The 22,192-nt window shown below is 45.1% G+C and overlaps 2 protein-coding genes and 1 long non-coding RNA gene across 11 annotated transcripts in view; 2 read left to right on the top strand and 1 right to left on the bottom strand.

The window, feature by feature from the left end:
• The window catches only part of ncam1a (neural cell adhesion molecule 1a), a 146,869-nt gene extending 143,666 nt beyond the window's left edge, over window positions 1-3,203 (top strand). For all 6 annotated transcript variants that reach the window (XM_052047245.1, XM_052047247.1, XM_052047246.1 and 3 more), the window contains one exon: window positions 1,613-3,203. In XM_052047245.1, the coding sequence (XP_051903205.1) occupies window positions 1,613-1,721 (109 nt within the window). In that variant the 3' untranslated portion in view covers window positions 1,722-3,203. The remainder of the gene's footprint in view (window positions 1-1,612) is intronic.
• The window catches only part of LOC127588542 (uncharacterized), a 240,002-nt gene that overhangs the window by 139,141 nt on the left and 78,669 nt on the right, over window positions 1-22,192 (bottom strand). The gene's annotated exons all lie outside the window — the stretch shown is intronic.
• Window positions 11,759-22,192, top strand: part of zbtb16a (zinc finger and BTB domain containing 16a) — a 101,112-nt gene continuing 90,678 nt past the window's right edge. The window contains exons 1-3 of one of the 2 annotated variants that reach the window (XM_052047268.1): window positions 11,759-11,884; window positions 16,038-16,213; window positions 17,968-19,285. In XM_052047268.1, the coding sequence (XP_051903228.1) occupies window positions 18,063-19,285 (1,223 nt within the window). In that variant the 5' untranslated portion in view covers window positions 11,759-11,884; window positions 16,038-16,213; window positions 17,968-18,062. Of the gene's footprint in view, window positions 11,885-15,935; window positions 16,214-17,967; window positions 19,286-22,192 lie in introns of those variants that run through there. The other variant, XM_052047267.1, reaches the window with a different exon arrangement.

The following is a 22,192-nucleotide window of genomic DNA, read 5'->3' as shown; positions in this document are numbered from 1 at the left end:
AGGGACAATTTAGAGTGTTCAATCAGCCTGCCACGCATATTTTTGGAATGTGGGAGGAAACCGGAGCACCCGGGGAAAACCCACGCAGGCCCGGGGAGAACATGCAAACTCCACACAGGGAGGCCGGAGCTGGAATCGAACCCGGTACCTCTGCACTGTGAAGCCCACGTGCTAGCCACTGGACTACCGGGCCTCCCCCAAATAGTAATTAGTAAAATATTTTAATATATTTTTAATACATTAATTTGGTGCTTTAACTCATGAAATATCAATCTTGAAATGCGAATTCTCAAGAAAAAAAATGTTTTTCCAAAGTTAAGGTGTGGCAAGCTAGCTTTAGCCTCTCATCAGAATTAGTACAAAAAAGACAAAATAAATATACACTACTTATGAAAAACAGTTTGTTGCAACATTTGAAGGTTTTCGAAGGGTGTGTTCCTTTTGGTGGGGACATTTTTCATGATCATTTCATCATATTCGTACCAAAAGTAATGCAAAAAGAATTGAGTTTTCTTGAATATCCTTGTGTGGCATAAATTAGCATTCGGGATGCTAGCGGTGCAGGAGCGTCATCATTCACCTCCTCGCTCGCCATCTCCACCCCCGAACTGTTTGTGTCCAACGTCATTGACTAATCCGCCGCTACTTCACATCTTCTGTTTGCCTGCTAAGAATAGCTAGAAACCCTTCGTGACTTCATCCGTTTGTTTCTCGTAACTTGTTCATAAGGGTGTTGTAGCTTAAGTACAATTTTGTTTCCTATCGATTTTTTGGGAACGCGTCAGCGAGCCAAATTTTTAACACGCTGAAATTTCGTGACATTTTGAATTTATGTTGAAATGCTAACTTACGCTACTGCGCGCGCTAGTGACGCTATGCTAATTGCACTGCACTAATTGCGGGACATATTTTTATGAATAGCAGTTTCAGGCATTAAATGTCAAACAATCAAATGAAAAAAATCGTATATCCACTCTTAGCGTAGATGACACTATACTACGTTGTGGAAGCGTTTTATCGTTAGAAACCCTTTGTGAAGCGTAAATCTTTTCTTTATCTAAATAACTAAAAAAAAAAGAATAAAAAACATTGAATGACACAAGTGCTACCAATTAATTTTAAAGACTTATATTTTTAGGTCCCTTTCAAGCTATTTTCGAGACACAATATTCCCAACAGAGTATCCTAACCTTATTTTTTACCCCCCCCCCCCCTCCCCCCACCCTTTCTAGTGTGACAGACTCCCACGTCAGCTGTTATTTTCAGCTTTTCTCCAAGCGTCCGCTAACAACTACGGCGTTGTAACGACGTCTGGCTCCAGACGGCCTGCTAATCCTCTTGTATGCGTGTGTGTGTGTGTGCTTTTTTTTTGTCGTGGATCAGCTCTTTTTTTGCTTTCATTGTGTCTCCTGTGTCTTCATTTGCACGCCGGCTGTCGCAGCGACCGAGACACCCGTATGCTGTCATTCCGATGCATGCCCGCGGGATCGGCGGGGTGATCCCATTAAGTGTGATACATGCTTCCAAAAGGAGGGCGGCGGGAGTGGGGGGGGGGGGGGGTCAATTTCCCTCAAAAGCTAACAGGAGCCTTGCTTGTGTTCCGCCCTCACAGCAAAAAAACAAAGGACGACGTCAAGACGGAGGCCAACAACACCGCCGTCGAGGTGAAGACGGTCCCCAACGAGGCGCCCCAGACCAACGGCAACGAGAGCAAAGCGTAATTGGGAAGGTCGAGAGGGTCGGGGGTTGGTTTTGAGGGTTGGGGGATGGGGAGGGGGGGCTGGGTTTTTGGGTCACAGTCACTGAAATCTCGACAATTTTTACACGGTGAGCCTGCCGTCCCAACGGAAAAGCGAAACGGTTCAAGCGGTAATGAAAACGGGGCATCTCGTCTTTTTTGGTGTCTTCGGACCAACAATACGGAAAGACTTTGATGCAACATGCCTTACAATCGGTCACTTTTTAAAAAGAAACTTTTCGAGGCAACTGCCTGCTCGCAGCGATGCGTGTGAGGGCCGCGCTGAAATGGGAGTGGGGAAACAAAATCGTCAAAATGTTTAAACAAAACAAAAAAAAATGTTACAGGAATAAAATCCTTGTACAAGTTGTAATACCGTGAGTTTAAAAAAAAGGCATCGTGTTATAAGAACAAAGTCATCATTTCACGAGAAAGTTGTCAGAATTTGACTATCGTGAAGTTATAATTTCTCAATAAATAAGACATAATATGAGAAAATAGTGACAATTTTACAAAAGTACATTAGGTGTCCTAAAAAAAAAAAGTCACCATTCAACAAGAAAAAAAATAAAAAGCATAAGAAAATGTATGAGAATGCGGAAAATAGTTGCACGTGAAAAAATTGTGACAATGGAAAAAGTTTTTTTTTTCAGTGACAATTAAAAATTTGTAATATCACAGTGAGTGAGAGTTTTTATGTAAAAAATAATGTGAGGTGTCTAAAGAAAAGAAATCATCACTGTTCAAGGCAAATCACAATTTTAAATGGAAAAAAAAAATCTCATGTCTCCGAAAAAAAATTTAACATGAAGACGTTTCATCATTTGGATTTTTTGCGTTTGCATAAAGAATAAGACGAAGCCAATTGTTTCCCCCTTGTGATATTACAACCTAAATTTCGTCAAATTGCAACTTTGGCGTCCAGCTATTGTGCGTTTTTTTTTTTCCACGTACGTTTACTTTTCAGTTTTTCTTTTCTGCGTGGCCCTGTAATGCTCCGTCGCACCACCACAAAGACCAACAAGAGTCGATATTATTTGACCGTGTCGGACTGTAGCTTTATTTTCACTGACGACAGCCTTCACGAAAAAGAAAAAAAAGGAGAAAAACAAAACAAAAAAAAAAGCTTTGCTGTATTTACGTCATTTGTGTGACTTGGGATTGTGGCTCTTATTGCCCTTTTGTTGTTGTTCATGAATTCATGTACATTATTGCCTCTTTAGTTTTTTTTTTTTTCGGATTTAGTCTTTAAGAGTTAGCATGCCAGTTTTTGGGGAGGGGGTGAGGGGGGGCGCTGTTTCGGGTTTTGGGTTTTTTTTTTTGCAAAGTTACTGTATTTCTGTACATGTTGCTGTCATTGGGTTCTTATTGTGATAATGTTATTATATGATTTATTTTCAAGAATTTCAACATCGTATGATCCTTTAAAAAAAAAAAAAAAAAGATCCGCAAAACCTTTTACAATGACACTCGCCATTCAATTTCCGGCGTTGGATTTTTATTCCATTGGCCTCGACCACCAAACTCGGATTTGCATCAGGTATATCTTCTGGCCCGTTATAAATGTCTTGCTAAGTTGGGAAAACTATAAACACACGTGACAAGAATTTTGTGGGTTTTTTTTCAAAAGCCACTAATGATTTTCCCTGATTGAAAACCACTTGCTAAATAACCTGTTACGAAACTTTTTGGAAAATTTAGCCTGAAAACAAAAATGAATCGTTTTTTAGAAAAGAAAAAGAACATTTCTCCGACTGCTTACTATTTAATTGCAAATAAAAGACACAAAATAAACAAAAAAAGAGGTCACGGTAAAACAAACTAACACATTTTCAATTAAAATAAAATGTGGGTGGGGGGGTTGGAACAACCACCAAAAGGAAAATTGTGTTATTGTGTTTGGATGAGAAAAAGAACAATTTGGAGATACGTGGTTGTCACGTGGTAAAATTTGCTAATTGTTTGTTGTCATGTTTTTTTAATGTGTTTTGTCATATTAACAATTAGTATTGATGATCAACAAAAGCTAGCCAGCATAATTTTGAACAAGCGCACAAAAGAAAAAAAAAGAATTTGGAAAAAAATGACCGAGATTTGAGATTCTGGTCCCCAGCATCAAAACATGTCGCCAGATTTGTGTATTGGCTGCCAACTGAGTTGGTGGGCAATCCCTGTTAGCTTAGCCGCAATATTAAAGGAGCTATTGAGCCTATTCCGAGTTTTCGCACTCCACACATTTTGCCTTGTAAGAAAACTTTTTTTTTTCTTTTGTAAATGAGTGTGATCTCGTTGCTCTCTATTATTTTTGTAGAGTTGCTCCTTTTCAGACTGCAACTGTGAATGTGCGAGTCCCTTGTGGCTTTTCTCCCCTCCCCACGCCCCCTTCATGGAATTAGCATTGTTAGCATACATAGCCATGCGGTACACACTCCTTAGACGTGAGCAAACTGGAAACGACACAGTGCCTTTGAATACGACAACAGTTACGTCCATTCCCGTTTCCCTGCCATCTTTTTTTTTAATTAGCTTTTTTTAATTTAATATTTGTTGACATAATTATAATATTTCAGAATACAAGCATCTTGTATATGTGATGGGTTCTTGACACTGTCCTATGTCGAAGGAAGGCGAATTCCTTCAGGGCTTTTTTTTTTTTTTTTTTTTTTAGCTCCGTTCATTCATTTATTGCCTTACACTTACAGGTGCATCTGAAGAAATAAGAATATTGTGGCAAAATGACTTTATTCCAATAATTCAAATCAGCAAATAATTGACCCATTGCATCGTTTTTTCCCCTGCAATTAACTGCAGTCCCATGGAAAAAGGGGTAGGATTTTTAAAAAATGTATACAGGTGAATAATTTCACAATTTTTAAAAGTAATTTTGATGATTATAGCTTACTGTGAAGGAAAACACAAAAATTCACTGTTTCCAAAAAAAAAGTGTAATTTTACAGAATAAATATTTGCTCCACATAATACGAGCTTCACTTTTTTAATTGATCTACTGACATCAGTGAAGGTTTTCTTCCATATTCTAATGTTTGAAATGCACCTGTAATAGTGAGAACGTAAATTAGTACAAAAATGACCTTTGACAGGCTTTCAGACCCTAAAATAAAAGTACATTGGGTCAACTTATTGACTCTGAACAGGACCAAGATGCTTTGCTACTTTCTGCTCAGGTCTCATATTCCCTCTTTTTTCCCTCTCTCTCTCTCTCTCTCTTTCTGGGGGCGGGGGGATGTTTTAATCATCTCCTTTTGACCCACAAAGGCCGGCACGCAAAGACAAAGTAGAGTAAAATATTATCATTGCAGCCAGGCTTCGTTTTAGTGTTTGTATTCATCGTCTTGGTTATAGCCAAGCCTTGTCATTTGTCTGCCGAGTGTCTCATTTTCGCTTCACATAAGCTCTGAAATGTCATTGAAAGAAATAAAAAGAACATGAAGAAAAAAAAAAGGACAAAAAATATTGTTGATGATTCATCTTTGCAAATGATGCTGTTTTTCAGTAGTTTTTCAACACATGAATTTAGTGCTTTTGTTTTGGAAAATTAACTGGTAGATAATACTCAATTTGTTATCAAATTATTATTTAATCGAGTATTACATTCATATATATGTATATACACACATGTACTATTTGTACTATATTATTTTCATAATATAGGAACATTATTTTTACAAATATCATTCATTGTTGTTTAATTAGGTCAGTTCCATTACATGTAAAAAAAATGAACATATGACATTTATGCTTCGACTTCAGTCACAGAATGAATTCAAGAAAATAAATTATTTAAAAGAAGTAATTTTTTTAAAGATTTATTTTTGATCTTACTGAATTAATTACATTCTTCGTGATTTATTCACAATGAATTTTATTTTAGGTGCTTATTTTTATTACTCATCGTGAAATAGCTTTTTTTTTCATGTGAGCAAAATATATCCACAGATTGTCTTTGTGTTGTAATTATACTTGCTGACCAGCAGGAGGAAGCAGATTCCTCATTTCTCTCGGAGTACATTTTAATCCCAAAACCAAATCATATGACAAATAAACTTTATAGAGCCACAACTCATATGCTAATCTGATAGGGGGTGCACCCACTTTTTTTTGTGTTTAGTTAAGTAGCGTCGGGCGTTGTTCAAATCAATAAGGACGATGATTTTTTAAGACGTAATACCCAGTATTTCCAAAAGATGGCAGACTAATCCAATCTAACAATGGATAATGCATGTCTCGAGAATTGCCTCGAAATATCTGCTGCCTTTAGATAATGAGGTGTTTCTAGCAATTAGAAATTCAGCACGTTGTCATGCGGGTACAGTAATTCACACACACTCTCTCACTCTCTGGTGTAGACGTTACTAATAAAAGCCGTGTTGGTGTTGTCCCGTCTTCAGACTTCGTGAAAAGTAATCAGATTTCAGTTGTATTCTTCCTTCCCTTCTTGGCCTTATTTGCCACCAACCTCCACCTCTGCACACAGCAGATTAGCGGAGTCCTTAACAGACCCCCTCCCCAAACTGGCCCAAACAATGGTCCAGTGTGGTCCGAAACTGATCCTCCGCACAGATAAGCGAACCGGCAGACAAGGCTGTCCCCCACGTGCTTGGGTTTTTTCTGACATAAGATGCTGCGGAAGACTTTTCAAAAAGTAGTCGTCTGTGATTTGAAATTGGGGGGGTTCAGTCCTCTGAGGGCGCAAAAAAAAAACAACTACGCAACTTTTGAAACACGTGTTTTGCTGTCGCTGGTGCTTTTTATGAAGTGTTGTTTTGCTGTTCCGCCGCCTGTTGGCCATGTGGAGGCCCTGGAATATGACTTGCCAGCCCCTCATTCAAAGAAAAAAAAATGGAAATAAATATAAATAAAATAATTAAATCAGGATTATGTCCAATCAAAAGCAGGTTTCCACACTATCAGTGAAGCCAAACGGTGCCAGTTTTTCATGAAATGTTTTTTTCTTCACATGTTGTATCTGCTTGGTTTTTATTTATTCCTCGTATGTTTACATTTCAACTATTCAATCATTTTATTCCATGGTCCCATGTTTTTTTATGGTTTTTATTTTGAACATATACGTTTCTATCCGTTTGGTAATTACACCGATCAACTGCAAATTTTAATCACAGGTGGCTTTGGGTGTCCCGAAATGTATTTTTTACATTGGTTTAAAAAAAATGTCTTCACTTTTTTTTAAAAGCGTATCAAGTTTTTGACACATTTTCATTAAAAAAAAAAAGTCACCTCCAAATGTTACCACCTATGACGCTGCAGAAAAGTTCCACCCATTGCTGAACTTAACCCTTAACTCATAAATATTATTAATTATATTTTTAGATTACATATTCCCGTTATTAATGTCACATTGCCAGTGTTATCGTTTTTTTTTTTTTACATTTTACTACTTTTTATTGTTTACATTCACACAATGTTGAGAAGGTTTTGTTGCAGGTTTTTTTTTTTTTTTTTGCACATGGGAGTGCACAATTCAGTGTCAAACCACATCAGGCTCACTGGACCTTTTTTCACCCGAATGCCCGCAAAGACTTTGCTGAAAAGTGAAATGGCAGACAAATGGGTGCCTTTCATCAAGCTTTTTTTTTTTTTACTCCATTGAAACAAATTCCGCTGTCATATTCTGATGATTCTCATTGTTGATGTGATCCCGCAAAGCACATGATGAGCATCTTTGAAGAGTCATTGGCACCGGATGACTCGGCAAAACCGCAAGCATGGCCGTGTCGATAAAGCAGAATGAGAGACACCAAATCTCCCAATGTGCATTTAATGGATACGATCTGCACCCCAATGACAGCTGCAGTGCACTCGGAATTTGATGAATTCCGTTGGGTTTATTTTGTCGTTTTCCTGGCCGCTTCTTTTTTCTTTATTCAAGCGGCCAAACATTCCTTTGTGGAACACTGCGACTTCTTTTTTTCACAACACATGCCAGCCATCACCAAAACACACACATACAAACAATACATTTTCCAGTGGATAAATGACATTTATGTAATCCTCACGCCTCTTTGTTGTGGTGCTATAACCACAACAAACAGAGCAGCAATACGTGTTTCGCGCACAATTGAACAGTCATCACCGTCATATATTCCTTATCCTCTCCGAAGAACGACTCCTATTAGCGCTGCACTGAGGAGCTAAGAGGAGTTGACGAGCCTCAGTGATGTCTGTGTATTTTATACTGCCCCCAGGTGGCGAACTCGGGCATACCAGAAGGAGCAGCACAATGGCCGTTCAATCGATGCAGTGTGACAAAGATGGCATAAAACAACCACGCTGCTTGTTTAGCTTCATGCTAACAAACAGTGCTAAATGTCAAAGAAAGCCTCGCTTGATTTTAATTTTCCTCTCTGCTGTTGTTTATTTTGACGCTTTCCAACCTGTGTTTGATGCTACTTTGGGTTTTTGATTGCAGATGCAAAAGTGTAGGGTGCGGTCTCCTTCAAAGAAATAACTTCCCACATCACTTCTTAAGCGGGAACACACATGAAAAAAAAAAAACCTGCAGCTAAAGGAAAAGCTTCAGCTCACAGCTTGCAGCCGCAGCTGCCAGCATTGTTGCCCACCGGGCTCGGCTGGCCCAAGAACAGACAAGAGAACGCGGGGCGGCCGAGCGGGTCCGCACGGCAGGTAACCAACATGAAACAGCTGCAATTACTACCAAACACCATCTGACTCCCAAAAAGTGATCTATTTATCTTTTTTACTTTTTTTGTTTGGTCTTGTTGATTTTCCAGCGGATGGCTTTTCCTCAGATCACTTCAAGCATCCTGGATGAATAAGCCGAGGGCGACAAAGCGCTTGATTCTGCGCCGCGCTTTAATCATAAAAGATCACACATTGTCCGAAAGGCACTGCGGGCTACTGATCATCCACCGAGGTAAAAATATATATTTTTTTAAAATGTATCAAGCCGATAGAAGTTGTGCGTTAGCCATGAAAAACGGACACGCAGTTGAATGTAGTTTTGCAACTGCATTTACAGTGCAGTCTCAAATGCCCGATATTTTTGTCGTCTTACAGGAATGCTGCTGTAACATTTAATCCAGTCGCTGTTCATTCAGTTTCAAGTTTTTTTTTTCCGTTTGTTGACAATCGGCCGTCGAGGAGGAATCGGTTCCGGCAAAAACAGAGTTTGCCGACCAAAAAGCATCAAAAGCTAGCTTTGACCGAAAAGAAACACGTCAGACTTTGATGCTAATTCTTTGTGTGACATTTATTGAAGGCGTACCCCAGGGAACCATTCTAGAGCCACTGCGGAACCTCGTTTGGAGGCATTATCGTCCGATGGTAATTAAAGCAAGCGTGCATATTGTCATCTAAATTATCGGCTCTTAACCTAAACATGCAAGGTTGTAATCTTGGCGTTTGCTACGGCAGTTGTTTGACGCTGGTGCGGAGGAAGCTTGGCGAGAGAAAGGGAAGAGATGCGCTAACGGATTAGCCGCCAGCGGCCCTCCTCCTCCTCCTCCTTGGGCGAGCGAACCTGGTTGGTCCTGGGAAGACTGTAAGGTGATTACTTGTGTGCTCAACCATTGCTCCACTGCTTGCGCACTATGGACACACGACGAAGTGGCTCTTTTCTTCACGTAGGATGAAAGGCAGCTCAAGCATACTACAGATGGCGCCGCTCCCAAACTTTGCTTTTCATTTTTTATTTTTTTTTTCAATCCTGATTTAGCTTGTGCAACGGTGACATTTGCAGTTACTTTGTAAGCATCATCGCGTGATAACCTGCAACCTAATACGCTGGCCGCTGTAGCAACCGCCGTCCCCCGAAAGGCTGAATTTGAATGGATGCATTTATTTCAATTGTTTGTTCATTCGCTGGGATTCAGTCAATCTGCACGAGCGCTCGCACGTGGCTCGCGGCGGAAAGCCAAGCAAGCTTTGTGTCGCCGAGGTGCCTTCCTGTATGCGGTGGCCATGTTGTTATGATGATGATGATGATGATGATGAGACAGGAAGATGCTACACAACGCCAATGCTAACACGGCGATGGAGAAAGGAAGTAAGGAATTGACTCTCCTTCATGCTCCAAAATTCAAGCTGAGAGAAACGCATGCCCCCCCCCCCTTTAAAAAAAACGGATTTTAGTGCATATGTGTTAAGTGGGTCAGTGCGCTGTGCACAATGTCCATGAAGCAAAAAGAAGACTGCGGTCCAGCTTTTATGTGGGGATTTTTTCTGCACTAAATTATGATTTTAAAAAATGGCCTGATTTTACAATTTGAACTATTTCAAATTGCATTGCGGAAATCAACAAACAACATATTTTCTCCTTTTTGGGGGGGGGGGGGGGGGGGGGGGGAGTGCATTCCACCAGCTCCATCAGCCCCCATCTCACCTCCCGGGCCTACCCTGACTCATTACGGCGATGCCAGATTAATTCCAGTACGCAGGCGGCGCGCTAAACGGCCTCTATCTGCGGGGGCTTTTCGCCCCTTCCGACGTGTCCATGCAATCTCCCGAGCAGGGAAAGAGGCTATTAGGCGGCGCATCAAGAAAAGGATGGAGCAAATCAAAGCCGGCGAAATTGAACACAGGTAGACAAATACGCTCACACCGGAGCCAAATGGAGGAGCTTTGAAGATCACCTCATCGTTTTTTGCCGCTTTTTTTTTTTTTTTTTTAACATGTCACTGTTAGACTGTCACGCATTTGATGCTTCACATCTTATGATGGAGGAAAGTTAAAAAAGTTCAATTGCATTCTGGTGATGGGTCATTTTTTTTCTTAAATGAGGGGCAGATGGTGACAATTTCTCTCACTCTCGCTCCATCTATGAGTACCAAACCTCTCCGGTATTTTGCCACTCACTGTCAATATACAACCTCCATCCAAGGTTCTATTCAAGAATGATGCCCGCTTTCAGGTGGATGCCGCACATTTTTTATTTTTATTTTTACACGCCACTGGCTAGAACAGCTTACCGGCATTTCCATTCATTTTGCCCACGTACTTCCCACAGACAAGGAATGTGGATGGCGATCCCACAGGAGCGACTGTTGTTGCTGTACAGTCAAATGCTTGCGACGGGTCGGGTCAATGTGCGCCTCGGCCACTTTGCATTGATCTCCGAGCACACGGTAAGGATGACCTACCTCGGACTAACGGTTTAAATCTGCTGTCATTCTTTAGTGCTTGAAGGAATTTAAATTTATACCCACGCTTGATGCTTCACCTTCATTCATTCATTCATCTTCCGTACCACTTGATCCTCACTAGGGTCGCGGGGGGTGCTGGAGCCCATCCCAGCCGTCTCCGGGCAGTAGGCGGGGGACACCCTGAATCGGTTGCCAGCCAATCGCAGGGCACACAAAGACGAACAACCATCCACGCTCACACTCACACCTAGGGACAATTTGGAGTGTTCAATCAGCCTGCCATGCATATTTTTGGAATGTGGGAGGAAACCGGAGCACCCGGAGAAAACCCACGCAGGGAGAACATGCAAACTCCACACAGGGAGGCCGGAGCTGGAATCGAACCCGGTACCTCTGCACTGTGAATGCTTCACCTTTGACAGTTCTAATATATATACTTTTTAATCTCCAAATAGTTAGGGATCGGCGGCCCAGTGGCCAAGTGGTTAGCGCGTCGGCCTCACAGTGCAGAAGCACCAAGCTCGATTCCGGCTCCGGCCTTCCTGTGTGGAGTTTGCATGTTCTTCCCCGGGCCTGCGTGGGTTTTCTCCGGGTACTCCGGTTTCCTCCCACGTTCCAAAAAACATGCACGGCAGGTTAGTGGAACACTTTAAAATTGTGCTTTCGGTGTGAGTGTGAGCACGGATGGTTGTTCTGTGTGCCTGGCGAGCGGTTCAGGGTGTCCCCCGCCTACCGCCCGAAGACAGCCGGGATAGGCTCCAGCACCCCCGCGGCCCTTATGAGGATAAAGCAAAACAGAAAATGGATGGATGAATGGGTATATAAACACACACACACACACACACACACACACACACGCATATAATTACCGCTCGCCATTCTCTCTGTGTCTTTAAGGAGTGGTCGCAGAGTCACGGGTCAAGATAGGTAGCGTTCACCTGGAACTGAGCAGGCACTCCCAGTTTGCCAGGACAACAGCAGTATTGATCCGAGCGATTCTTTCAAGGTACGTTTGTCCTGAGAGGTTACAGCTGCCATCTTGAAATGAAGAAGTCAACAGGCAGCGGATGAATCAGACCCTTGGGTCAACATGGCCATTTCATCCATTAACCGAGAGCGTGCTTAACCACTTGGTGTGTGCATGTGGTCAAACCTGTGAATGGGTCAGCAGAGGGAAAGTCACATTTAATGTCCGCCACATCGCACAACCTCATGCAAGTAATCCAGGTAGCCTTCGGTTTACAATGCTGCTTACATGTATGATGTGTCAAGGTTACGAAACCCCATGTTGCATTTTTTTTTTCATACAAACATTTACTGGAACAGTCAGACAAAAATTCCCTTTTTAAAAGATACCCGGCCTTTTCTTTTCAAGCACGGCGACATGTCATGTTTCAAATTGCAGTAGATAAATAAAGTAGGTCGTAAAATACAATATTGACACCCTCTAAAAGTAATGGCTTGTGTCATATTTTGACCCAAAAAAGGTTTTGGGTTTGTTTTGTGCCTTCAACATCTCAGGATGCTGGCTTCCTTTGATCAAACGGGCTATCTGATAAAGAGAATTCAGTGCAGTGTGGAATAAGGTCACATGACCAGATTTCGGGACACTTTTCAACCACAAAGTTTCTTGCGTTCATTTTGGACTCGGACTGCAAGCACATGGCTTGCAAAAAAAAAAAAAAAAAAAAAAAAAAAAGCACTTCCAGACCAGAATCCTGAACAGGTCAGGGGTTAGGGTCAGAGGTCAAAGAGGCGGGGTCTCACTGCCCCCTGTACCCTCCCAAACCCGAGGTTTACACAAGTGTAAAAAGAGTCCATTCAGTGTGGCTGGGTTTCACAAAGGTCCACTGTGTGGGGGCCAGGCCACCCCCCCCACACCCTCCCACCTTCAAAATTCGTCCTACCCCCACACATACACAAACCTCCTCCATACACATGCCTACACAGGATGCACACAATGAGGGCGCGGGTGGGTGGGTGGTGTGGGGGGGGGGGGCAGGTTGTGGTCAGCAGACAGAAACATAGATGTTAACCGCAAATACTTTTCCTCTATGAAAGCGCAACGTGATGCTGCTTTGTGGCCCTCGACGCATGATTTCTTTTTTGGTCGCGTCTTCAGTTCAGAAAATGGATGCAATGTGGCAAGACAAGGTGCAAATTCATGAAATTGGACATTTATTTATTTATTCAACGTGCACACTCATCCAAACAGGGAAACAAGACTACGAGAAAATACTTTTTGTCTGCCAATGTCATAAGCAACTGCTCAAGTATCGGTTTTATTTACTTATTTTAAACAGGACAAAATATTTCTGGGGAGCATTTTGATTGTGATGTATTTATCACCTTGAAGAAAAATCCCCCCCCTACCACCACCACCACCCCCAAGAACCATATTTGGTCATTTAAGTGAGTTTCAAAAGATGATAATCACAATTAAAAAAAAAAAAAAAAGTACCCTAATCTTTTTCAAAATAGAAGTCAACATATTTCTTGATCGCTATCGTCAACATAATAATGCTGTTGAAAATGTCACAAATGTTAACACGAAACCAAATTAAATTAAACAGTCCAGTCAATCTTGTGATTCGATAATTGACTATTAACTTTTGGTGCTTTTGTATTTAAAAGCAGTTTCAATCAGCCGTGAATATCCCTCGTATGAAGTCAAGTGTGTGTGTGTGTGTGTGTGTGTGTGTGTGTGTGTGTGTGTGTGTGTGTGTGTGTGTGTGTAAACCGTCTGCGTGGATATAAAATTGCATTCAAGTGGATGTAAGCAGCCAATCATGGAGCTGTAATTCCTCATTTGACACTTAATGTTCTTTGGGTCTAATCTGACCCCCCCCCCCCCCCCCCCGCAAACTTTCTCCAGTCCCTGTCTTGCATACTCCTTATTCTATGTAAGTGTGGCCATGATCTGCTTCTTCTCCCTTTTTTTTAACTTTTTGTATAATTTAGCCCTCATCTTCCTTTCTGCCCCCCTCCACCCCCCCCTCAGTGAAACGGCGGATTATAAACAGATTAAGGGAGTGCCTTTTTCTTTATCCCCGGCTAAGCCTGCACAGCACGCAGCTCAAAGGTAATGAAGCACTCTGTGATCCGTGCCCGGATGAATCTAAAGATTCCCAGAGCACTACTGTAAGGCAGTCTGACGGAAATTGGATTTTTACGAATGCACTCCCGGGCGCAACCCCCCCCCCCCCCCCACTTCAAAACTGGCCTATCAAAGGCTCGAGAACCTGTTGGCTCCACTTTTTTACTGAAACATATTGGGGGGGAAAAAAAAGTTGCGTGCACCAAAGTTCCTCTTTCAAATGTGTGAGTTACACTTTGAATTTTTTTCTGAGCAGAAAGCATTTTTGCCTCACGAATTCGGACGACCGTTTGGCAAAACACAAGCCAATAGCCGGTGCCCTCATCTGATCAATGCTCTTAATTTGATCAATTTGACTAACCGGCCAGGCAGCTCACTCAATTTTTCATTTTGTGCCGAGTTTGTGCTGAAGTAACTCTTCCTTGGATAGCATCAAATGGCTGCAACGGCGAAGCTAATTTCCATTAGCACACTTATGGCGTTTCCCATTGCATGTTAGCATTAAGATAGCAGACACGAGAGGAGTCTAATGAGAATTGCAGCGATGTTGTGTTGAATTAAATCACTTCAACGTAGTTCATTGAGGGACTGCTCTACTTTTAAACAGGATATGTGGTGGATTACTGTCGTCCGAACGTTGCGGCGTAATTGCTTTGGTCTATTTTGCTTGAATATGTTTGTAAAGAGGACATTTGAACTGTAACCGCGACAGGATGTCTTCCAATAGGCAGCCAAGCGTATTAAGAACTCATTCTGCCTCCTTTCTTACCTTTTTGGATTCGCATGGTGCTATCAAGAGCTGATTGATGGGACGTACCGAGTGACGATCTGCAGGCTGCAACCCCCCCCCCCCCCCCCCCCCGCCCACTCCGATCCCATCTCCTCAGATAGAGCCCTCTCACCCACACGCATTCTATCAGCTTTAGCCCGTGGAGTGTCGATGTGTGTCTGCGATACGGAGGTGGTTAAAGTCATCATCTTGTCCACACGTAGTTTTACTTGCGTCCTCGTCAGACCACAGAGAACTCCTCGTGAGTTGTAAGCCATGGGGCAATTTCAATCGTCAAACGTTGCAATCGAGTTCAACTTTTGTGGACTGCGATAAGCGATGTTGAGGCAGCCTTAAACTGTGGCAGAAAAGTCCATTTTTAAAAAACTAAGGTTTCAAAAAGTATTTGTACTCCTTCCAGGACTCCAACGATACAGCTGTCAAGTCGTCAGGGGTACAAAATCTGAATGTTTGAGCCCCCCACCCCCACCCATAGTTTCCTGGTTAGAGTTAAGGAAACATCTTGGTCAGGTCATCCTGATTCCAAGATGGAACAGGAAGAGGAAATGAACTGATGTCGTGTGACAAACAGTGGCCCCGGGGCACGTCTCCACTACACAATGGCGTCTCCAACTTGTTGAAGGCTCGTCATGTGGTCTGATGCCATGATGCACACTTTGCCTACTTTGGACATCAATATTTCCCCAAACTTCCAATTTCTACCTTATGTTGACGGCAAGTACAATTTGAAAGGATGAATGTGCAAAATCCACATGGAAAGAGCTTTGCGCTGAGATTCAAACCGGGATCCCTTTGCCGGTGAGTCATCCACACTTTTATCGGTGAAAGGCTTCAACACTCGCATTTATTCCTCAGTCCAAGTTTTCAGTACCCAGTTGTCAATACCCTCACTTTTCGTCACACCTATGGTAATGTCGGTGTCGCCCCCCCCCCCCCCCCCAGCCCCCATCTTAATATTTCAACATCCACACTTTTCATATCACCTGCAGTGTGGTAATTAAAACAAGCGACCCACTTTTCTTCCCCCCCCCAAAAAAAAATCTAAACAAAACCTCATTCAGTCTCTTCAAGTGAAGTCACGCGAGCGTTCCTGACGTCACGCGAGATGACGTCTGGAGGCGCACGTTGAGTCTTGATGAGGAGCGGGTGTGTTGTGGGGGCGTGGCTTGCTTTCCAACCCCGACCGTCTGACACACAAGACAGACACATGTGGACATGAGACAGCCCCCTAGGTGTCTCACTTTCTCGCCGTTTGCGCCGCTTCGTCTGCAGCCTGACGTCAGCGCCGCGTTGATTCGCTCCGGCGAGACACAAGGGAAGGAGTTGGTGCGTTTTCGCCGAGAAACCAGAGCGAGAGAACCACAGAGCGGGGCTTTACTATGCTCCACAAGCGCGCCGGCCCCCCCTGTTTGCCCGCGTACACTCCGGACGTGACTCGCTAACTTCAGGTGAGTAACCCGGCGGACATGAGCCGATGCCACTTTACCGCCACTTTATATTTGAAATATTATTTCATCGTAGCGGTCGTTTGAAGCCTTTTCGGGTACTTTGTCGCGCTCGTTCGGGTGCACCTTTCTCGCCCTGTGTCCCTGTTTCAACCTTGCCGAGTTGTTGACAAGCGTGGACGCCGTTTCCTACCTTGGGAGAAAGGTCCTGAAAGTTCAGTCAATTTTGAAATGGCGAACGTGACGATTTTTTCACCTCAAAAGCACCGGCGACGGGCGGCACCTACCTGGAGGAGTTTTGGAGACTGGAGACCAGACGACACTTGAAACGGGTGGCGTTTTGGCATACATCATTTTTTTTAATGACGCTTTAAATTTTCCTCTTTCGGGACTGCCCTATATATCTGGCAATGCGTGTATTTATTTGATTGACAGGCGTCTGCAAACGTGACGTTAAATTGTTCGGCGTCATTTCCTCGGTGACCACCTGTGCGCCAACGAAGAGGACTTTTTTTTTTCTTGGAGCGTGCGTCGGAATATCGAATGCACGTTAATTGTCACACTCACACACGATCGCGTCAAATTGTACGATTGGGCCGGCGTGTGTTTAAATGCACAACGTGTTGTGCACGTCTGCGCCGTCTAGACGCACGTCGCGCGGCTTTTTTTTTTCCTCCTTCGTGTTATTAATCACATAACGCGCGTGGAAAAGAGCACCATTAAGTGCGCACGAAAGCGAGGGAGCGCAACAAGCATTTACGGAGGGGCGAGAGAGGTGGTCGCGGGGGGTGGCTGATCGTAAATTGGACGCTATTGGCGAAGCCGTAATAAAGATAACGTCGCGAATGACCTCCGTTGACTAGACTGGGAGAAGAGAGGTTGTCGTTTCGTCATCGCGTCTCGTCTTCTGTTTTAAATCGATGCCATAGCGTGCAAAACCAGACGAGTGTACGTACAGTACAGCGGGACTGTTTATTCAGTGGTCATTTGTGCAAACAAAAGCCGCACATATGTTGGAATTCTCCCCGCACATGATGCTGTGCACATGATGCAATTAGTGATGTTTTTAAGAATGGCTGCCGGGCTGGCAGCCCCCCCCCCCTCCCAACCCTTCTTAGTGCTAAACGTCTGACAAAATACATTGAGTGTGTACAGTATAGATGTGATGGGTCAGTTGTGCATGCCATTGGAAATGAACAATTTCTTTGGAAGCAGCAGTTGGTGGCGCAACACGTTGCCGACATGACTTCCAAGTTGTTCATTTTTGGATGTTTGAATGCTGCAGCGTTGTAGTCCCGCTTTTCCTCTCTCTCTTCCCAGCCATTTCTGGCCACCGCTCCCCCCCTTCCCACCCCTGCCCGGTTTGTGATGGGAATACTGAACGAGACGGCTATTTAATTTCCGAAAAGGCCGCTTTGACGCTCTTTTGTGAGGCTGCCTCAAATCGCGCCTGTTTAACCGGTCAGCGAAGGGAATGAAGACGTTTTGGCTTCTTTTTTTTTTTTGTTTTGGTTTTTTTTTTCCTTCCTTCTTCACATGAGATATGTCAGCCTGATTGGTATGCAGGGCAGCCGGACAGACTGCTCGCAAATTGTCTCTTTTCACAAATCTACAGTCGGTGCCGATGTTGTTTTTCTCTTTCGCCTCCTCGCGGGGATGTTGGAATCGAAAAGGACCATCACGACTTCTAACATTCAAAAGTCTTTGACGGTTTTGCTTATTTTTTCGTTTGTTTGTTTGTTTCCTCGTCGTTGCAGATTTCATCCCGTTTTTTCCACGCTTGGCTAAAACCACTGCGGAGCGGGGGCAAGGCTAACCTCATGAGTCGGCCTGGCGGACTTCCATCGGCGTCATGGATTTAACAAAGATGGGTATGATCCAGCTGCAGAACCCCAACCACCCCACGGCGCTCCTGCACAAGGCCAACCAGATGCGCATGGCGGGGACGCTGTGCGACGTGGTCATCATGGTGGACAGCCAGGAGTTCCACGCCCACCGGACCGTTTTGGCGTGCACCAGCAAAATGTTTGAGATACTCTTCCACCGCAGCAGCCAGCATTACACCCTGGACTTTCTCTCGCCAAAGACGTTTCAACAGATTTTGGACTACGCTTACACCGCCACGCTCCAGGCCAAGGTGGAGGACTTGGATGACTTGCTGTATGCGGCGGAGATCCTGGAGATCGAGTATCTGGAGGAGCAATGTCTCAAGATCCTGGAGACCATCCAATCGTCGGACGAGAACGACGCGGAGGTCGGCGCCAACGACGGCGGCGCCGAGGAGGACGACGAGCGCAGAGGCCACAACGGGATCAAGAGCTCCAAAAAGCATTCCGTCGAGAGTCTGTACCTGGCGGGGGCGGAGCAAGTCTCCGCCATGTCCGGCATGGTGGACCAGAGTCCCTCGGTGTCCACGTCCTTCGGGGGCGTGGCCAACCTGAGCCCCACCAAAGCCGCGGTGGACAGCCTGATGAGCATCGGCCAGAGCCTCCTTCAGCAAGGCTTCGGGGGCGACCACGCCAACGCCCAGCACCTCATGAGCGAGATCAAGACGGAAATGATGCAGGTGGACATGGGCGGCAACGGCCACGAAAGCGCCGAGTCGGGCGGCTCCAGCAACGGCGAGCGCGGCGGCGAGGACCGCAATCGAGACGGACCGGGCACGCCCACCCGCAGCAGCGTCATCACCAGCGCCCGCGAGCTGCATTACGTCCGCGACGACGGCATGGGCGACCCTCAAGCCGAGGTGGGCCACATGGGTCTGGAAGCCATGGCCGGCATGGCCGAGAAACACCTGGCGTCCCTCTACTCCCTCCCGGTCAATCACAAAGGCGAGGCCGTCATGTCCATGCCGGTCTCCATGGCGTCCGCCTTGCCCATGTCGCCGGCCTTGGCCATGTCGGTGGACTTCAGCGCCTACGGCGGACTGCTGCCTCAAAGCTTCATCCAGAGGGAGTTCTTCAGCAAGCTCGGCGAGCTGGCGGTGGGCATGAAACCCGACGGCAGGAACCAGCACGAACGCTGCAACGTTTGCGGGGCCGAACTTCCGGATAACGAAGCCGTGGAGCAGCACAGGTAAGACCAGTTTCCGCATTTGATTCTTTGCCGCTTCGTCTGTTGCCGTTTTAACTCGTTCTCTCCCAATGACGTTTTTAAACGTCTTTTCAGACTCGGTCCGCAATTGGCCGGTACTGAATGAGTTAAATTCCCGGAGGTTTGTTTTAATTGTGATTATTTTTTGGGGAGGACCTGTCATGCGGATAAATCCTTTCAACTGCGCGATTGAACGTTGTCGCTAGCATGTGGCTAACATGCGGCTAACATGCTCCTGACAGGTTGCTTTCGTAGAACGGTCCAATTTTGTCCGACCAGAAATGACATGTTCTTAAAAGCAGTGCCCCCCCATCCACCCCCCCACCCCCCTTACACAAAGGATGTTGCTAATGATGGGTCAGTCCAGGAAATGAGCGCTAGACCCCAGGATAAGGAGGTAGTTCCAGGGCAGTGGAGCGCTAGCAAACTAGCATGACGCTGCTGTTTTCGCGTCCGTCTCGAGGCCTGCCAAATGTCGTGATAAACCGACGTAAAATGACGTCTTTTCCCAAGGCCTCGCCAATCCTTTTGCATCGTTTTATCTCTTCCACGACGCGCACACCAAGTTTTCGCTTTGTCTTTCCTGGAAGGTAGCCTTCAATGTATCGGGCAAACCAACGTGAACGCACTGCCGCTTTTCAACCCCGTCGCCTCTTGTGGCCGCTCATACCTTAAATGAATCTCGCGGCGGGGTCGCTTGACTGCTGGGGAGAATTTCTCAAACGAGAAGTTTTGCCCGAATGAAAGTCGGAGCAACTTTTCATCACTTCCTTACCCGCGGTGGCGTTCGGCGAGTTTTAAACGGCTTTGGACAAGACGGCGCCGCCTTGAGAAAAAAAGCCTGCCGTGCGAAACGTTGCGTGTGTTTCGAGAGGAATTTCATCAATCGAAAGGAGCTGGGAAATCTCGTATCAAAGGAGATTTCCAAACCGTTTCGCGCATTGATCTCGCAGCTCGGGCCCCGCAGCATACTAATGGCTTCATTTAGGCGCCTAGACAAACGGACGAGACGCCGCGCAGCGTCCCGACGGCTTCCCGAAGTGTCCAAATCAAAGGTGGCATGGCGCTCGCCGCGGAGGGTCCCGTCGGCGCCCGTTCCGTTCACGTTGAACGTTAACACGTTTGATTTCAGGCGAGCGAGAGTCGTGTCGCCTTTGACTAATTACGCATCATCTTCCCCCCCCCCCGCGTCAGGGTCACCGCCGCCTCGGCAACAAACACAGCGAGCCGGCAGAGTTGACTCGGTGCAGGCGGGGTCACGTCAAACATGAGTGGGATTGTTTCCAGATGTGGCACAGGTCAGCGGTGCGAGGTGACTCCACGTTATTTAGAAACGCGCGTACGTTTGGAATGAATGCGGCAGAAAGCGCCGTTTCCTGTTGAGATTTAGTTGCCACTCAAACACACTCTGGTTTACATCACCAAAATGAGCCAAATAGTCATTTGTAATTTGAAGCCGTCTCGACAAGCGGTTTATGTCGCCGGGGGTTTTCTGAGAAACTTTTGTTTGGGTGTAAATTAGGGATGAACGACGGTGGGAAAACATTCTAATTGCTCATTTATTTATTTTGTCTTCAGTAGTGCGACGGTGATTTAATATGCATGTTTTTTTTTTCTTTTTCCAAGGTTGTCTTGCAATGTTTTTGTCTTTTTTTTTTTTTTAAACAAGACGAGCAGTAAATGCGTCTGCAGTACAATCAACACCCTCCGATTCACGACACGTAAATATTTACGTTAAAAAAAAAAGATAATTTTTGTTCTTGCGGTTCGTCGCTAATTGACGAAAGTACACTCGGCTGTTGGTCTTTGAAGCGTTCGCCGCGGCAATTTCACAAGTGAGGTGTGAACGAGTCGGAGTCAAATTAGATTCCGACGTGAATGCGAGCAAATCTGCGGCCTCACGTTTCATGAAAGGGTCCGATAGCAAAACGTGAACTGCACCGAGCTCAAAATCCAAGAACTCGGATAAAACTCATTGGGACTGGTAACTATGTCAAGTTTCATTTTTAGTCTAATTTATTTACGAATCACGTCTATTTTATTTTATGCAACTTCAAACAATGTGGACAAAGTATTGCATTCATATTTTACTTTGAAATCATTGGAATTCGTCGTCTCATGGCTAATTTCGCCACATGGTGTTCCCCTCCCTCCCCTCCAGCTTCCGTCACTTGTCTCTTTTAAATGTTTGCTCACATATTAAGATAAATATCGACAAGTTGCCTGCACAAATGGTACCGTTCGCTTTCACCCAAAACGGAAGCTTCGTGGCATTAATCGGACATACGTTTTCAAAATATTTCCAAAATGAATAAAACGAGGGTTTTTTTTCATTGGACGTTTAGCTCGGCAAGAAGCGGACGTGGGCAATAACGTGAAAAGCGGAGCCGCAAAGTTTTCATCAGACGTCGGCAATATGGCTTTCCATGAAGCCGTACAATTTGTTGGTCGTAAATTAGAACAGGGCGGCCCGGTAGTCCAGTGGTTAGCATGTGGGCTTCACAGTGCAGAGGTACCGGGTTCGATTCCAGCTCCGGCCTCCCTGTGTGGAGTTTGCATGTTCTCCCCGGGCCTGCGTGGGTTTTCTCCGGGTGCTCCGGTTTCCTCCCACATTCCAAAAATATGCGTGGCAGGCTGGTTGAACACTCTAAATTGTCCCTAGGTGTGAGTGTGAGTGCGAATGGTTGTTCGTCTCTGTGTGCCCTGCGATTGGCTGGCAACCGTTTCAGGGTGTCCCCCGCCTACTGCCCGGAGACAGCTGGGATAGGCTCCAGCACCCCCCGCGGACCTAGTGAGGATCAAGCGGCTCGGAAGATGAATGAATGAAATTAGAACAGCAGAGTTCCCTTGTCGTTTTCTGTCGCGAGTCGTCGGCACCGCATTTCACTA

This window comes from Hippocampus zosterae, chromosome 16 (genome assembly GCF_025434085.1).
Source record: "Hippocampus zosterae strain Florida chromosome 16, ASM2543408v3, whole genome shotgun sequence".
NCBI classification, from domain to species: Eukaryota; Metazoa; Chordata; class Actinopteri; order Syngnathiformes; family Syngnathidae; genus Hippocampus; species Hippocampus zosterae.
Note: the sequence above shows the minus strand (reverse complement) of the source record. Positions and strands in the feature narration are given on the sequence as shown.